This window comes from Mus caroli, chromosome 9 (assembly GCF_900094665.2).
Source record: "Mus caroli chromosome 9, CAROLI_EIJ_v1.1, whole genome shotgun sequence".
In the NCBI taxonomy this organism is placed as follows: Eukaryota; Metazoa; Chordata; class Mammalia; order Rodentia; family Muridae; genus Mus; species Mus caroli.
In genome coordinates this window covers 96,602,921-96,621,004 of record NC_034578.1, presented here as the reverse complement: position 1 = coordinate 96,621,004, position 18,084 = coordinate 96,602,921, and the positions used below count along the sequence as shown (strand labels likewise).

At 39.4% G+C, this 18,084-nt stretch overlaps 1 protein-coding gene across 2 annotated transcripts in view; it reads left to right on the top strand.

The window, feature by feature from the left end:
• Ppp2r3a (protein phosphatase 2 regulatory subunit B''alpha) overlaps positions 1-18,084 on the top strand; it is a 133,128-nt gene that overhangs the window by 98,787 nt on the left and 16,257 nt on the right. For both annotated transcript variants that reach the window (XM_021171945.2, XM_021171946.2), the window contains 5 exons: positions 370-418; positions 1,268-1,357; positions 12,349-12,524; positions 13,084-13,202; positions 14,374-14,480. In XM_021171945.2, coding sequence (XP_021027604.1) covers positions 370-418; positions 1,268-1,357; positions 12,349-12,524; positions 13,084-13,202; positions 14,374-14,480 — 541 coding nt within the window. The remainder of the gene's footprint in view (positions 1-369; positions 419-1,267; positions 1,358-12,348; positions 12,525-13,083; positions 13,203-14,373; positions 14,481-18,084) is intronic.

Genomic DNA, 18,084 nt, shown 5'->3' with positions numbered 1-18,084 from the left:
TCCCAGTACCACATAGACTGTGTGCAGTGGTGCACACCTATAATCCCAGTACCACATAGACTGTGTGCAGTGGTGCACACCTATAATCCCAGTACTAGTAGCAGGAGGATCAGAAGTTCAAGGCCATTCTCAGTTATATAGCAAGATAGAGTTCATCCTGGGATACCTAAAACTGGTCTCAAAGGAAGAAAGAAAGGAAAGGAAAAGGGAAAGGAAGGGGAAAGAAAGAAGGAAAGAAGAGAAGGGAAAAGAACTTAATTACTGATACTCTTGCTGTGTAAGATTATTATGGTTAGCTTTAGCTTTAGCAAATGAAAACAAATTTTTTAGGAATATTTCTCACTAACTGTACTTCTTATTTATATTTAGCTTCATCAAATAGAATTATTGAAAGAATATTTTCTGGAGCAGTAACAAGGTATGAAAATTTAAATTATGAATTTTATTTAGTGGGCTAGCAAAACACTTTAATAGAAAAATAAAATAAAACAACTTGAGTTTCAAAATGAACTATACTATTGCATTTTAGCAAAGCTTTCTGCATAATTTGGCAGGGCTACTAAGTTATTATTATATCTAAAAACCATACAGTTGTGCCTTAATAAAAGACATTAATTCCATAATATTAATTCAACATGGCTGGGTGGTGGTGGCACATGCCTTTAATCCCAGCACTCAGGAAGTAGAGGCAGACAGATCTCTGTTAGTTCAGGCCAAACTGTTCTACAGAGAGGGTTCCAGGACAGCCAGAGCTACCCAGAGAAAACCTATCTCAAAAACAAAAACAAAAACAAAAAAAAACAAAAGAACAAAACAAAATGGTAGCACACGCCTTTACTCCTAGCACTTAGGAGACAGAGGCAGGTGGATCTGTGAGTTCAAGGTCAGCCTGGTCTGTATATTGAGTTCCAGCTACCAAAGGTTACATAGTGAGTCCTGCCTCACAAAAACTAGTTAGTTAAATAATAAAAGTAAAAGAAGGATAAGGATATACCTCAGTGGTAGAATACTGCCTGTATTTAGGCTTTAAGGTCAAAGCAACATGGTTTGTTTGTTTTTTTTTCCTTAATTTAGGCAAATGTCTTCTAATTTCACCTTGTAGGCCTTTAAAAATGAGATAGGCCTGCAAAGGGGTTGCACTTTCTGAACTATCCAGCCTCATGAGGAATCTATCATTTTCCTTTTTTTTTGAATTTGTAAATTTCTAAAGAGTGTTACTTTATTTCTTAATTGCTTAGAAAATTTTATAACCATGTGTTTTCTTCAGAGGAAAAACTGTACAAAAAGAGGGAAGAATGAGCTATGCAGATTTTGTTTGGTTTTTGATTTCTGAGGAAGACAAACGGAACCCTACCAGGTAAAGTTTTGTTGTCGAGATGTTCACACATGCACAAAGCTGGGAAAGAACAAGTGTATACTGTAAACTGACCCAGGCTAGCCACAGGAGGATGTGTCAGACTGTCTGTCCTGGAGGAGCTCAGTCTAGGAAAGGAGGGGCACAGAATGCATGGTCATGGGGTGGGAAGTGAAAGGCTGTTGCACACATAAAGGTAAAGTGAGGCCTGCTCCTCCCAGGAGTGAGAAACAGAACTGGTGTTTATAGTGAGTGTGGGATAGACTCTGCAGATTTTAGTTCTTTTATAATCTGCACTAGTTCTGTAGTAAATTGAAGAAGGAAGGAAAAGCAAATTATGGGACTAGAAAGATGGCTTGGTGGATAAAGCCATTCATTCCATGCGAGCTTGAGGATCAGAGTTCAGATCTCCAGCACTACATAAAAGCCAAGGCCTGAGGACCCTACCTGTAATTCTAATGTCCAGGAGACTCAGACAGAGTATCCTTAGGGCAGTAGTCTGGCTAACTAGACTAGCTGAATCAGTGAGACATGTTTAACAAGAGACTTCCCCTCAATAAATAAAGTGGAGAGCACTTGGGAAAGAAGCCTAACAACAACCTCTGCCCTCTACATGCTTATATAAATGTGCACTTTCACCTACACACATACATGTAAACATACCAAAGAAGCAGCAAAAGCAACAGCCTGACTGGTATATAAGATCATAACCTCATGCTCCCAGTTGAAATTATCAATCCTATTCCTTGGCACTCTCAATTATACCTTATTTTGTAATGTGAAATTACATATTTCTTTCCACTACTGTCTCCTGACTAGGCCAAAGACCTAGGTCCCTCTCAAAAGGCCCTCTTGCCTGTAAAATAGTGTCCTATACCAGTGAGGCATTCTTGATGTAGATTTGGGTTCAAAAATTGTTGAAAAGGCTGGAGAGATGGCTCAGCAGTTAAGAGCACTGGCTGCTCTTCCAGATGACTAATATTTGATTCCCAGCAACCACAAGGAAGTTCACAGCTCGCTATAACTTCCAGCCTCTAGAGCAGTGGCCTCAACCTTTGGGCATATCAGATATCCTGCATATGAGATATTTACATTATAATTCATAACAGTAGAAAAATTATAGTTATGAAGTAGCAACAAAATAATGTTATGGTTGGTGGTCAGCACAACATGAAGAACTGTGCTAACAGTCACAGCGTTAGGAACTGTGAGAGCAGCTTCTCTGAGGAACCAGGCACACATAGACATACATACAGGCAAAATATCCCAACACAGGCTGGAGAGATGGCTCAGTAGGTAAGAATACTGACTGCTCTTCCAGAGGTCCAGAGTTCCAATCCCAGCAACCACATGGTAGTAGCCCACAACCACCATATGACATCTGACGCCCTCTTCTGGTGTGTCTGAGGATAGGTACAATGTACTTACATATAATAAATAAATAAATCTTTTTAAAAAATCATCCAAACACAAAGTTAATTAAAAATTTAAGCCAGGCAGTGATGGCACACACCTTTAATTGCAGCACTTGGGAGGCAGAGGCAGGTGGATTTCTGAGTTTAAGACCAGCCTGGTCTACAGAGTGAGTTCCAGGACAGCCAGGGCTACACAGAGAAACCCTGTCTCAAAAAAAATAAATAAATAAAATAAGTTATTGAGATGTTTAGTGTTATGTTCATAAATAATTGAAATAGAAAATAAGCTATTTTAGGATAGCTGCATTTTAAAATAACTGCCATTCTAAATACAGTGATTTGTACTCTAACTTAGAGAATATGAATAAAGAAAGTAAATATTTCTGATGTATACATGTGGGTACAAAGATATGTGTTTGGTACAACTGTGTGAACATGAGGCCAGAGGTCAGCCTCTAATGGTAGGGTTCAGGGGCCAGCGACCTGTGTTTCAGATAGGGGCTGTCAGTTAAGCCGGCCTGGCTGACCTGAGAGCTCCAGAGACGCTGTCTCCATATCCCCAGCACTAGGGTTACAGCACAGGCCACCATGCCTGGCCTTTCTCATGGGTTATTGAGAGTCAGGCTTGCACTTTATAAACTGAACCATCTCCCTCATCTAATTCTCACACACAGGAAGAAAACTGTTGAAATATATATATATATATATATCATAAAACTAATGTCTTCTTTTTTAGAGAGAGAGATCTTTTTCTTACCCAGGATGACCTGGGCATCCGCCTATCTCACTCCCCAACAAGATGTGTCACATACACTTCTGTGCCCAACATTAGATTAAACCTTAATTGTGATACTCCAAATTTTCTACTAAACGTTCTCTTAAATAGTTATAGTTGAACAGTTTGGATATCTACTATTTTTTTAAGAGATATACATTTTAAATTTCTAGGTTAAAGGGGGTTGAGAGTTTTTGTTTTGTTTGTTTTGTTTTTATTTTTAATGGCATTAGGTAAACCAGTCATGCTTTAATCCTAGCACATGGTAGGGAGAGACAGTTGGATCTCTACAAGCTTGAAGCCAGCCTGGTCTACAGGACAGTCAGGTCTACACAGAGGAACCCTGTTTCAAAATAGGACAAAAAGATAGATAGATAGATAGATAGATAGATAGATAGATAGATAGATAGCTCCCAAAATGCATATGAAAGAAAAATAAAGAATTGCAGAAATAAACATGAATTTACAATTACTGTTGGAGACTTCAATATCCTACCATCCATAATGATCTACCAACCACAAAGCTTAACAAGGAAATGTAGATGGTACCATAAGCACTAGCCAGAACTATAGCCTTCTCGATCTAACAGACATCTGCACAGCACTTCATTCAGAAGCAACTCAGATACACATGGGACATTTGAAAGAAGGAGTATACTTCAGACACAAAGACATCCTCATAATTATTTTTAAAGTGGAATTAGGGACTAGGAATGTAGCTCAGTTTATAGAATACTTGCTTAGCACGTACAAAGCTCTAGGGTCTATCCCTAACTATACAAAACAGGCCTAATACATTCTTATATATTATGTATTATGCATTCAGGAGGTTAGGTAGGAGTATCACAAGTTTAAGGTCACCCTTGGCCAGATACCAAGTTCAAGGACAAACTGGACACTATAAAACTATATATTTAATTTTTTAAAAGGCACAGAGTGAGGGTCTGGATAAGATGGTGGCTTGGAAGTCAAGTTTAAGGGGGATGGGGAGCACACACTTTTAATCCCAGCACTTGGGAGGCAAAATCAGGAAGATCTTTTAAGTTTGAGGCCAGCCTGGTCTATATATATATAGCAAGCTCTAGGACAGCCTGGACTATATAGAGAGACCCTGTATCAAAAAATGAAAGCTGAGCAGTGGTGGCACATGCCTTTAATCCCAGCACTTGGGAGGCAAAATCAGGAAGATCTTTTAAGTTTGAGGCCAGCCTGGTCTATATATATATAGCAAGCTCTAGGACAGCCTGGACTATATAGAGAGACCCTGTATCAAAAAATGAAAGCTGAGCAGTGGTGGCACATGCCTTTAATCCCAGCACTTGGGAGGCAAAGGCAGGTGGATTTCTGAGTTCAAGGACAGCCAGGGATATACAGAGAAATCCTGTCTAGAAAAAAAAGAAAAGAAAGAAAAAAAAAGAAAAAGCCGTATCTAAGTGAGGAAAACGGAATAAGACACCACAGATTAACTGCTTCTAACTCTCCCTAACTCACTTGTCAATGCATGACTCAACTCCCATAACCAGATTTGCTCCCCACTGCCACACAACAGAGGACACAGCCAAGCATAGCCATGCAGTCCAGCCTTAAGGGCATTGCCTACAGAAAGAATCTGTATCAGAATGGAGAGACATCACGTCATATAGAAAGGCAGGCCCATCAGTGCCAGTAGCCAGCCCAGTCTGGAATAGCTTGAAGCAGGACACAGAATTGGACGTAGAGGTAGCTTTAAAGACTGATGGTCTCTGGCCTTCTGCTCTCTAACAATACAGAATGTTTGCTGATAGCTTCGAAAAAATCCTAAAAATGTCCTTGCTTATTCTATGTATGGTTAAAAACCACTGTCTTGGGTGATTAACACCTGTTGCCTGGCATTGGGGAATTAAGTAAAGAATTTACTGCTGTCACTCCCTTCTCTGTCCAGGAAGCCAGAAGCCTCTCTGGCTAGGCTGGTTAACTCTTTGTGGACCAGAGAGGTAGGAAAAAAAAAAGAATTGAGATGCTTTATACAGGCAGATATGCACAGACACATACACATTCATACATACATTTACATTTTCATTCACAGTCTCATTTACACATTGACACAGTCACATTTTTGTAGGGCCTAATCACCAAAGTGGTTAAGTCTTATACACTCCACAAGTATTCATGCATGCTTACATACATACACATATTCCTACACATATATGTACATACACATTTGGATGGATGGATGGGCCAGAGCTCCCCAAGCCAAACCATTCAACCAACAATTTTATTTCATTTCTCTTACCTTTTTACACCTTCTTAGACAAAAACCTCTTTAGACTGTTACCTCAGAGATAAAATGTTACATAAAAAGGGAGTTACAGAAGGATGCTGATATTAATTTCAAAGTAGTGTTTCATTTTAATATGTTCAATATAAATTCAAAGCAACAGTCTTTACATGGCCTTGCCTTATCATAGTGCACATCTGTGGCTGTATCCTTGGACCTAAATGTTTTTCCTTGAACACAAATTGATTCCAAGACTATTTCTCTTTTTAGTGTAATTATGAAAGCTCATTGTATTTATTAGGCAGCCTTTACTTACTATATATAGAGGAGGCATATTCTATTCTTGATTCTAACTTTATTACATCTTTCTAGCAAAATAAGACCATCTCTTAAAACTTTCTTCTTAAAATTATTGAATCAAATCAGGAATTCTATAGAATCAGTAATTTACCTAAACACCATTAATTCAAGAAAGTTCATCTTTATGTTGATCTGTAAGAAATCTGATCAGTAGGGTGGGATAATGCTTGGGGATTATTATATTAATTTAATAATGACAGGGAAGGCAGTCACTACAAGAAGCAATCCTGAGATGAAGTCTCTTTGGAATCCTGCCATCGAGTTCACTCATCATAGACCATGCAAAAACAGTAGGCCACCTCCAGGAAGGCCACCTGCTAGCCTTAGCCTATCCTAAATGGCTTCTGACACATCAGAATATCAAATGGTTTCCCAATAAACAAGGAAGTTCTGAATGATGTATTTCAAATTCTGAAAGACCACAACTGCCAACCCAGACTATTGTTCTCAGCAAAACTATCTGTCATGATTGATGGCAAATGACCTTCAATGATAAAAGTAGGCTAAAGGAAGAACTAAGCCAGCCCTACAGAGGACACTAGGAGGAATTCTTCAGACTTAAGAGAATAATAAACACATCAGAGAAGCTACAGGGGTTAAAAAAAAAAAAAAAAAAAAAAAACCTACAAAGTAGATAATTAGGAAAAGGCTACAAAACCTACAAAACAAATGAGATTAATACACACTTTTCCATGCTAACTATGAATATTAATAGCTTCAATTTCTCAATCAGAACACACAGAATAACAAATTGGGTCTAGCACTAGAGCCATCTATTTATTGCCTCCAAGAAACACACCTCACTATCAAAAATAAAGACTGTTTTAGGATTAACAGTTGAAAAAAAGTATTCCAAGCAAAGGAAACTGGGAAACAAGCAGATATACCTATTCTAATGTTTGACAGAATAGACCTCAAACACTAGCTAGTCAGAAGAAATAAAGATTAGTAGATACTGGTTAAGGGAACAATTTATCAAGAAGAAATTACAATCTAAACATTATATGCACTGAACACAGGTGTACCCAGTTTTATATATTATTAAATATGAGTTTTAGAAGAGATCGCTCAGCACTTAAAATATTCTCTTGCAGTAGATCTAGATTTGGTTCCCAGCACCCATGTGGTGGGTCACAACCATCCTTAATGACAATTACAGGGGACCTGACATCCTTCTAGCCTCCAAAGGCACCAAACACACAATGGTGCACGTGTATGCATACAGGCAAAACACTCATACACATAAAATAAAAATAAAAACATTTTAAGGTAATATACAGAGATAGAACAAATATTACTAGATAAAGTCAAATGATATCACAAACTAAATGTTCCTAACAAATATCTATAAAACATTCCATCCCAGAATTACAGAATATATATTACTACATAAGGCATTCTCAATAGATACTGGAAAATCGAAATAACTTCTAATATTCTATTTAACCAGAATTAAATAAAGCTGAAAATCTTTATTTTCAAGCAAGAGAAACTACCAAAAATTTCTAATATTAAACAGTACCCTATTGGATGATAAGAGAATCACTGAAAAAATGAAGAAGGAAACCAAAAACATCCCTAGAAATGGATGAAAATGAGAGTACAACATACCAAACCCATGGGATGCAAAAACTAGTCCTAGAACAGACATTTATGGTCCCAAGTGCCTAAAATTAAAAAGAAAAAATCTTAAGACCTTCAAAAAGCAACAACAAACCAAACCCAAAAGCAGTAGATAAAACATCAAGATTAGGGCAGGAAATAATGACAAAGACATGAAAACATACAGAAAATGGATGAAACAAAGAATTGGTTCTTTGGAAAGAAAAACAATATTGATTGAAGAAACCCTAACCAACAGAAAGAGAGAAAACCAGAACAAAATTAGAGATGAAAAGTGACACATTATAACAGATACTATTGGTTCAGAAAATTATAAAGGCATACTTTTTAAAGATGTAGGATTTTTTTCTACTCCATTAAGTAGGAAAATCTAAAAGAAGTATGTAAATATAAGTGTGTGTGTATGTATGTGTGTATGTGTGTATGTATATGTGTATGTATGTGTGTATGTATATATGTATGTATGTGTGTATGGATGGATGGATGGATGTATATATATATATATATATATTTGCAAACTACCTATTTAAAAACCAAAATATAAACATCTATGATAAACAACAAGATTGAATCAATTAAAAATGATAATATACAACCACCAACAAAAAGTAGCCCAGTACTGCAGCTAGAGATGGCTCAGAAGTTAAGATTACACATACTGTTCTCACAGAAGACCTGGTTCAAATCTCAGGACCCATGTCAGGCAGTTCACAATTACCTGTACCTCCAGCTCCAGAGGATCCAATGTTTCTAACTTTAGTGGACTCCTGTACTTACATGTAGATATCCCGATACAGACACACACAAGTAAACATTTAGTTTTTGAAAATATGTACTTGAAATTTTTACTTTATATATATATATATATATATATATATATATATATATATAGAGAGAGAGAGAGAGAGAGAGAGAGAGAGAGAGAGACCAGATGGAGTCACTGAAAAATTCTACCAGACCTTTAAGAACTAATACCAATCATTCTGAAATTATAATATAAAAACAGAAAAAGAAGAATACTTTCAAACTCTTCTTATAAATTTTCATCTATTTGTTGTGGCACATGTCTTTAATCCCAGCATTCCAGAGGCAGGTAGATCTATTAGTTCTCATCCAGCCTGGTCTATACAGAGAATTCCAGGCCAGCTAGGGGCTACATGTGAGACCCTGTATCAAAATAATTAAAAAATGATTTTGAACAATTTCGTTGATGAACACAAATACTCCCAGGAGGCCTACTCCTTTCTGAATGGAAAGGGAAGAGTAGTGGATCTAGGGGAGCGAGAAGGACAGGGGGTGGAGGGGAGACAGTGGTCGGGATATAGTATATGAGAGAAGAATATAAAAATAATCTACAAACCAAATTCAAGAATACATGAAAAAGTACCATTGTACTGATAATTTTTATTTATTTAAAAAAAAACACAGTAGTAGTATAAGAGTAAGTTTTCATTTTAATCCCAGGTATAGGGATATGGGACTGCTTCAGATTGTCTAAAGCAGCTGACTATGATTTGTCTTGTGCTCTAGCAGGGGTGTGATTTTGCCAGCTGCAAATAGTTTCTGTGACTGTGCGATGTTTGGAATTCTGGGGACTTTTCAGAGGGTATAAAAATGCTACGGCCCCAAGAGGCAGCGTGGGTTGGTAGTTGGCTGCTGGCTGCTATTAGTTGTGGTTTGTTAAGTAGTCATATGCAAAGATCAAACAAAGATCAAACTTGCCTAATCAGCAGGAAGGAGTCTAGTGATAGCATTACCCCCTTTCTCCTCTATCCTTTTTTCTCTCCTGTCTAGTGCTAGAGGATTGAAAGGGTAGAAGACAAGGGGTGCAGAAGGATGGCAAAAAGAACCCACAAAGTAGCCAAAGTCTACACACCATGATTGTGCTGACTTCATTATAGAGATGTGGGGTGGTTCAATATATGTAAATCAATAAATGTAATACGTCATGTAAACAGAGTATTAGTAGACAGAGAAATGACCGGGGTCAGGTGAGCCATGCATACCCTAATTGAGTAACACCAACTTCACAAAACAGTGCTTTTATTAAGTATAGGGAGAGGGGTCTCAGGGGTTGGCTAGTTTCGGTATGAAGAGCCCATAAGCAAGCAGTCTCAGACTGTTAACATCCAAAAGCAGTACACACACTGGCCAATCATTTCTAAACACTCATTCTTGCAAACATCAACATTCACACTTAGACCAGAGGAAGGCTTTGCCAGTTTCCCATGGATATGGAGCATGATCCTTGATAGGGCCATGCCCATGTTAAATAACACACATTCACCCCAATCTTTACACATTCATTCAGCCCTTCCTCTACTCCCCAAATAGATTATATGGCCATCCTGCCAAAAACAATCTACAGAGTCAAAATACAATCTCAATAAAAATTCCAGTGCTCTTTATCACAGAAGTAGAAAAGGCACCCTTAAAATTTATATGGAAGAACAAAAAACACTGGATAACTAAAGCAATCCTAAACAAAAAGAATAGTGCTGCGTTGGCCCTTGAGAGGCTCTACCCAGCAGCTGACTCTGAGAGACACAGTGGATGGAGCTTGGGGATTCTTATGGAAGAATAGGAGGAAGGATTGCAGCTCCTAATGAGATAGGGACTCCACAGGAAGACCAAAGAGTCAGCTAACCTGGACCCTTGGGGCTCTCAGAGACTGAACCCCAACTAAAGAGCATACACAGGTGGACCTAGGCCTGTGCATATGTAGCAGATGTGCAACTTGGTCTTCATGTGGGTCCTAAACAACTGGAACGGGGGCTATCCCAGAAGCTGTTGTCTTTTTGTGGGATATGTTCTTCTAGCTGGGCTGCCTTTTTTTCTTCTTTTATTGAAAATATTTTTTCATACAAGGCATTCTGATTATGATTCTCCTCCCCTAATTCCTCCCAGATCACCCTCCCCTCCCATCCAAATCCACACAGACAAACATCTAAAAATAATATGATAAAAACAAACTAATTGGGATAGTACAAAACAAAAACAGAAGAGCCTAAGGAAAGGTCCAAAAAACCACCTGCAAACTCAGGCACACACACATTTGCACATCGACAATTCCCATAAAAACACAAAACCAGAAGATGTAAAATATACATAAAGGATCTGTAAGGGGTTGGCCTGAGGGGGTTGGAGCCCTGACAAAGCATTGGGAGACAAACTCCAAACCTACCATTGAGTTGATTTTGTGTTAATCATGGGCATGGCACCTGCCCTTAAGAATAATTTGTATACCCGTATCATATGTAAAAGTCAAATCCTAGTAGATCACATACAGAAGCTACAATGTGAGGCCCCCTCAAAATAAAATAAAGATAAAAATCGGAAGGAAAAGCACTACTGAGCTTTAATTCTAGAATTAGCTATAATGCCAAATTAGAGGTTTGGGAAAGGAGACTCTCCACCTCTGAGAGCTGAGCCAGGAGGGTCAAGTACCTGCTATTCTGCTCCTCAAGAGCTAGAGCAGGATAATCACGTGACCCAGGGATCGGAGGCCAGCTTAGATGACATAGTATGAATGTATTTAAAATAAATTAAATTTAAAAAAGAAAAAAAGAAATGCAAGGTCAAAAAAATATGGATAGTTCAGTTTGATCCTTAGAATTCATGGGTTTTTTTTGGTTTTTTTTTTTGTTTTTTTTAAAGTCAGTCATGGTACACACTTGTAATCCCCATGCTAGGGAGGTAAGACAGGTTGACCCTGGGGCTCACCAGTCAACTAGCATAGGCTATCTGGCTAATGAGAAGCCCTGTGTCAAATGTGGAAAAGCAATTGAGGAAGATGACCAATGTTGATCTCTGCCCTCCACATGCATGCACAGACACAGACAGACAGACTTACCTGCTGTAACTCTTTTTTTAAAATACTACTAGATAATGTGCCATGTCAAAGGATGGGAGAAATTGAGATCCAAGAGAGACAATAGTGAAAAGAACTTCAAGATGAAATTGTGAACCAGGCATAGAGACCAAACAGACCATAGGAAATTAAGTCAGAAGGAATCAAAGGATATTTCAAGAAAATTCAATTGTTAAAATACCTGCTGTAATTGAATCTGTATCTAAACAACTGTGGCAATTTAAGGGGTAATGTAATAAGGCCATGGGAAGCAAAATAAATGAGAGATAAAATGAACATACTGTTATTAACTCTGAATAATGAACAGTTTTACTGTATTAAGTAAATAGAAGTGATAAAGGCCAAAATATCATCTGTTGGTAAAATCAGTGCACAATTCTTGAAACAGAAAACTGGAGAGAAATATGGGTTTTTGGTCTGAAAATACAAGATAAAAAGCAAAATAATTGGCTTTTGGAAATGACTGATTCTGGAATTTAAAAACAGATGGCAGAAGGGACCTCCCATTGTGTGTGTGTGTGTGTGTATTTTTAGTTGTGAACCTATCTTTTAATGACTGAGCCATCTCTCCTGCCCTCCATTGTTTTTTCTAATAAACCTTTATAAGCTAAGCATAATCTGTAACACACATGTAAATTTACTTTAAAAGAACCTCTACCAGGTCCATGCTAACAAGCATCTTCTTCATCCTAGCATTGAGTATTGGTTCCGCTGCATGGATGTGGATGGAGATGGTATACTTTCCATGTATGAGCTAGAGTACTTCTATGAAGAGCAGTGTGAACGGATGGAAGCCATGGGCATTGAGCCCTTGCCGTTCCATGATCTGTTGTGCCAGATGCTTGACTTGGTGAAGCCAGCTAGTGATGGTAAGGCCAACAGAACAGCAGTTTACACTGTCGTCCTTAAACAGAATGAACACAGAGCTCTGTCGTGTCCTGATGTATTTAGCATTCCAGAGTTGCCTTTATAGGCTTCCCAACTACAAAAAAATGTAGTTTCTCTCTGATTATGAGTGTCAAATCCATTATTATTAGAAATAGAATTTCTATAAAGAAAAGAAATAGATTAGTGACTCAAGAGGCATGGCAGTGGGAGGACTTCTTGAAGAAACTACAGTTCTGAGATTGGAGGTTTAGCTCAATGGGAGCGTGCTTGCCTAGGAAAGGCAAGGTCCTGGGTTCGATCCTCAGCTCTGGAAACTACAGTTCTTTGCTGGGTTGCGGGTGGATAATGTTACAGTGTTGATGGTTATACATCATGAATGTACCTAAAGCCACTGGCATGTACAAGTTAAAATTTCTCACCTTTTTAAAAATGCAATTTGTAATAAAATGGACATATACATATACTTTTCAACATCAGTGAGTTTTTCTTTTGTCAAAAGAGCTGCCAGTGAAGTTTACAGGGTATATTTGTCTTTCATAGGCAGAATAACTCTGCGTGATCTGAAGAGGTGCAGAATGGCCCACATCTTCTACGACACGTTCTTTAACCTGGAGAAATACTTGGACCATGAACAAAGAGATCCTTTTGCAGTCCAGAAGGTAACAGTATACATTGAAATTGAACTCTCAGAGCTGGAGTACTAAAGGTATATATGCTGCATATTAAATGGTCTGTGCATATAGGCTTTCTGTATTTAAAGAGACAGTGTTTAAAATACCTGATCAAATATGAAAAGGGAGAATAAAGTCTGAAGCAGAAGGGATGGGAGAGGAGAAGGGATTATCTGAGTTCAAGCCCAGCCTGATCGACCTAGCAAGTTCCCGGACAGCCAGAGCTATGTAGAAAGACCCTGCCTCCAAGTAATTAATAGGTACTAAGAATACATCTCATCCCATAAGAAATATCGCAGTTTAGGTAACCTCCATCTCTAAGTCCTTGCTACCTAGTGGACTATATTGATTGCTGTAGGTAGTTACATACCATTAGAAATTAGTTTCAACAAAGTAGTTTTGAAAAAATATATCAGCTACACTGACCTTGGTTTAATTGTGCTATGCACTTCCAAGATAGTGTGGTAAATAGATTTACCCTTCTAAGTAATAACAGAACTCCATAACAGACAACTTCAGATACTGGAGCACTTCTTCGAGTATGATTCCTGTGTATGGCTATCAATTTTAAATGTTCTGCATACGAATAGAGACACGCTTCTTTGTCGTGAGCAAGCATCTGTTAGATCATCAATAAACCCTGAATGGAAAGAGAACAGACTTCATATAGTTGTCCTCTGATCTCCACACATGCATGCACGCTCACCCACTCAGATCATGTAGGCACACACACAAAAAAACACAAATTTCTTTTTCTTTTCAAGAATCATGGAGCTGGAGAGATGGCTCAGAGATTAAGAACACTTGCTGCTCTTGCCGAGGATCTAGGTTCAGTTCCCAGCACACATATAGTGACTCACAACTGTCTAAGTCCAGTGTGCCCCCTCTGACTTCTGCAAATGCTAAAAATATACATGATTCACAAATTAATCTTTTTTTAAAAGATAGAATTGTGACCAAAAACATGTAAGCTGCTTATGAGCACACATAGTTTTCTAATTCCAGGGGCAGATTCCTGTGGAATGTCGCCTCAGTCCCTCTTTCACTATACTAGAATACTTTTCAGATAGGTTTTCAGCGGCATACACTTATGATATTTATAACATAAATATACCTACTTCCAATTTCTGCCTTTATTCTAATTCTTCCCTTTAATCAGGATGTTGAAAATGATGGCCCTGAGCCGTCTGACTGGGACAGATTTGCGGCTGAGGAGTACGAGGCTCTCGTAACTGAGGAGTCTGCCCAGGTTCAGCTCCAGGAAGGGTAAGTGCATCTCTTTGATTCTGTCAGGGCTCTAGCAGGGCTGCCCATGTCAGAAATACTACAACTACCCTTAAAAAATCCTTCTCTATTTTTTCCTCTTTAAATAATATAAAAACGATGTATCCGGCTTAGCTCTCTTACCTGGGATGACATGGTCCCAGTAGTCTTCTCTTACAATCCTCACTGATTGCCTGACATTCTCATGCCCCATTGCCTTTAACGAGTCACACCTTTCATGGAATCCAAGATCACTGAGCACAACTCTGTAATAGTCAATCACCCCAGCTACAGACTTGAACCTCCCCTAAATGATAAATGGATCATGTGTTAAATGAACCTTTATCAGGAAGAGTCAAACAAAAGTTCCATATATGGATCATGCTAAGAAAGAAAGCTCTCCAAAAATTGTACTACTTGGGACATTTCTGCAACTGTATCATTTATCAGTTTTTTCCATTACTTTCTATGACTTCTTTAGAAATTCCTTATAATTTTTTTCTTAGACTTTGTTGGAACTACAAATATGCTATCTACATCTGATTATGAGAGTTACGGAGCTCTGAATTCATATTGCAAGGGAAATGACATTTTCTTAACTCAGAATGACTTATAGCTTTGTAATATTTTACTGTATATATCACATATGCATACTGTAATATTTTACTGTTGAATTATTACTTTGTACTCTTCTTATTGATATATTTTTAACATTTCACTGTTACAAATTATGGTGTTTGTGGAATTATCCAGTGTACATGTCATTTAATATATAGGATGAATTCTCAGGACACACCAAGTAGAAAAGTGTACACAAACTAGGTGGTTGTCAAGAGTCTACAAAGAGATAAAGGGATGTTATAGAAACCAAGCAATGATGGATGCAGACCCTCAAACTAAGCAACAGTTTCCATGTCTTAGCCTAAAGGGACAAGGACATGAAACACCAGAGCCAAAAATAGTAGCTTTGTGAAAGGGCCCTGACAAGATTTAGAATTTGCCAAACTAGGAAACTCACCTGTGAACAAGCTGCTAGAAACACACATGCCACTCTCTCCATGTCCTCAGCAACTGCTGATGGCACCTCTCGACTTCCATAAGACCAGGGGACTCCCTGACTTGTCCATCAGGTCAGCCTCCTGGAGCACAGAGAGGAAGGATAAACAGGAAATATGCAGTCCAGTAGGAGATGTGAAATAGTCCTCCAAGAGGTAGTGCCTCCTGCTCCCTCCCTCCCCACCCCATCCCCATCACCATCCCCGACCGCCCCAGCCCCCAGCGAACCCCACTGTCAAGGGGCTGAGACTGACCTTGATCTTTCTGTTTAGATTTATTTATTTCATGTATGTGAGTACACTGTAGCTGTCTTCAGACACACCAGAAAAGGGCATCGGATCCCAGTACAGATGGTTGTGAGCCACCATGTGGTTGCTGGGAATTGAACTCAGAACCGCTGGAAGAGCAGTCAGTGCTCTTAACCAGTGAGCCATCTCTCCAGCCCCTGACCTGGACCTTGTTGTCCTCCACCCTCAGCCACTCTAGCACTGGGAACTGGAGGATGTTACTTATACCTAGAGCACGGTGTCTTCAGGATCTTTTTAAATCTGGAGGTTTTTCTTTAGTTAGCAAAAAAACTAAGGTTTCATATGTGAAATTCTTTTTTTAATAAAAAAATGGCATGAGGAGGAGGGTCAGAAGCCAAGTATATCCAGGGATACTAATAATAACTGATGACAATTGTGGCTTGTCACTTTACTGGAATGCAGCAATGATTAAAGGTCTGATTTGCCTCTTCTATAGGGTAGCTTTGTTTCTTGTTTTCCACTTTTTTAAATTATTTATTTACATTCCAAATGTTGCCACCCTTCCTGGCCCCCCCTCCCCGAGTTCTCCACCCCTTCACCTCTCCCCCTTTGCTTCTGAGAGGTGTTCCCCCACTCACCCACCCACCCCCAGCTCACCCCCACCAGAATCCCCTGGTGGGGCAACTTGGGGCATCAAGTTTCTACAGGATTAAGGGCATCCTCTCCTGAAGAGATCAGACAAGGCAGTCCTCTACCGCATATGTGCCAGGGGCCACAGACCAGCCCAGGTACGCTCTTTGGCTGGTGGCTTAGTCTCTGAGAGCTCCCAGGGGTTAGGGTTAGTTGACATTGTTGGTCTTCCAATGGGGCTGCAATCAATCCCCTTCAGCTCATTCAGTCCTTCTCTTAACTCTTCCAAAGGGCTCTCCAACCTCAGTCCAATGGTTGGCTATATCTTCCTCTGAGTCAGCTCTGGTAGAGCCTCTCAGAGGACAGCCATGCTAGGCTCCTGTCTACAAGCACAACATGGAATCAGTGATAGTGTCAGGGTTTGGTGCCTGTCCATGGGATGGATCCCAAGTTGGGCCAGACACTGAGTGGCTTTTCCTTCAGTCTCTTCGTCCATTTTTGTCCTTTCATTTTCTTTAGATAGGCACATCTGTGTCAAAAATTTTGAAGATGGGTGGGTAGCCCCGTCCCTCAACTGTGAGCTTTGTCTATCCACTGGAGGTGGTCTCTTCAGGTTCTATCCCCACTATTCGGCATTTTGGCTCCCCATTGAGTCCTGGGAGCCTCTCACATCCCAGGTATCTAGGACTTTCTAGAGGTTCCCCTGAACCCTACCCCACACTGCTGCGTATTTCCATTCATTCTTCTGGCCCTCTGGGCTTCTCTCCTGTCTCCCTCCCATACCTGATCCTGTCCCCCTTTTCTCCTCTGCCTCCCATCTCCCACCTACTTCCCTCTCACCTTCTGCCTCCCATGGTTATTTTGTTCCCCCTTCTAATTGGGATTGTAGCATCTACACTTTGGCCTTCCTTCTTGTTAAACTTCATATGGTCTGTGAGTTGTATCATGGGTATTCTGTACTTTTGACTAATATCCATTTATCAGTGAGTACATACGCTACATGTCCTTTTGGGTCTGGGTTACCTTGCTCAGAATATTTTCTAGTTCCATCCATTTGCCTGCAAAATTCATGATGTCCTTATTTTTTAATAGCTGAATAGAATTCCATTGTGTAAATGAACCACATTTTCTGTATCCATTCTTCGGTTGAGGAACATCTGAGTCATTTCCAGTTTCTGGCTAATACAAATAAGGCTGCTACGAACATAGTGAAGCACCTGTTCTTTGATATGGTAGATCATCTTTTGGGTATATACCCAGGAGTGATATTGCTGGGTCTTCAGGTAGAACTATTTCTAATTTTCTAAGGAACTGCCAGGTTGATTTCCAGAGTGGCTGTACCAGTTTGCAGTCCCACCTGCAGTGGAGGAGTGTTCCTTTCTCCACATCCTCACCAGCATCTGCTCTTGCTTGAGTTTTTGATCTTAGCCATTCTGATTCGTGTGAGGTGGAATCTCAGGGTTATTTTGATTTGCATTTCCCTGATGACTAAGGATGATGAACATTTCTTTTAAGTGCTTCTCAGCAACTTAAGATTCCTCTGCTGAGGGCTGGTGAGATGGCTCAGTGGGTAAGAGCACCCAACTGCTCTTCCGAAGGTCCAGAGTTCAAATCCCAGCAACCACATGGTGGCTCACAACCATCCGTAAAGAGATCTGGCGCCCTCTTCTGGA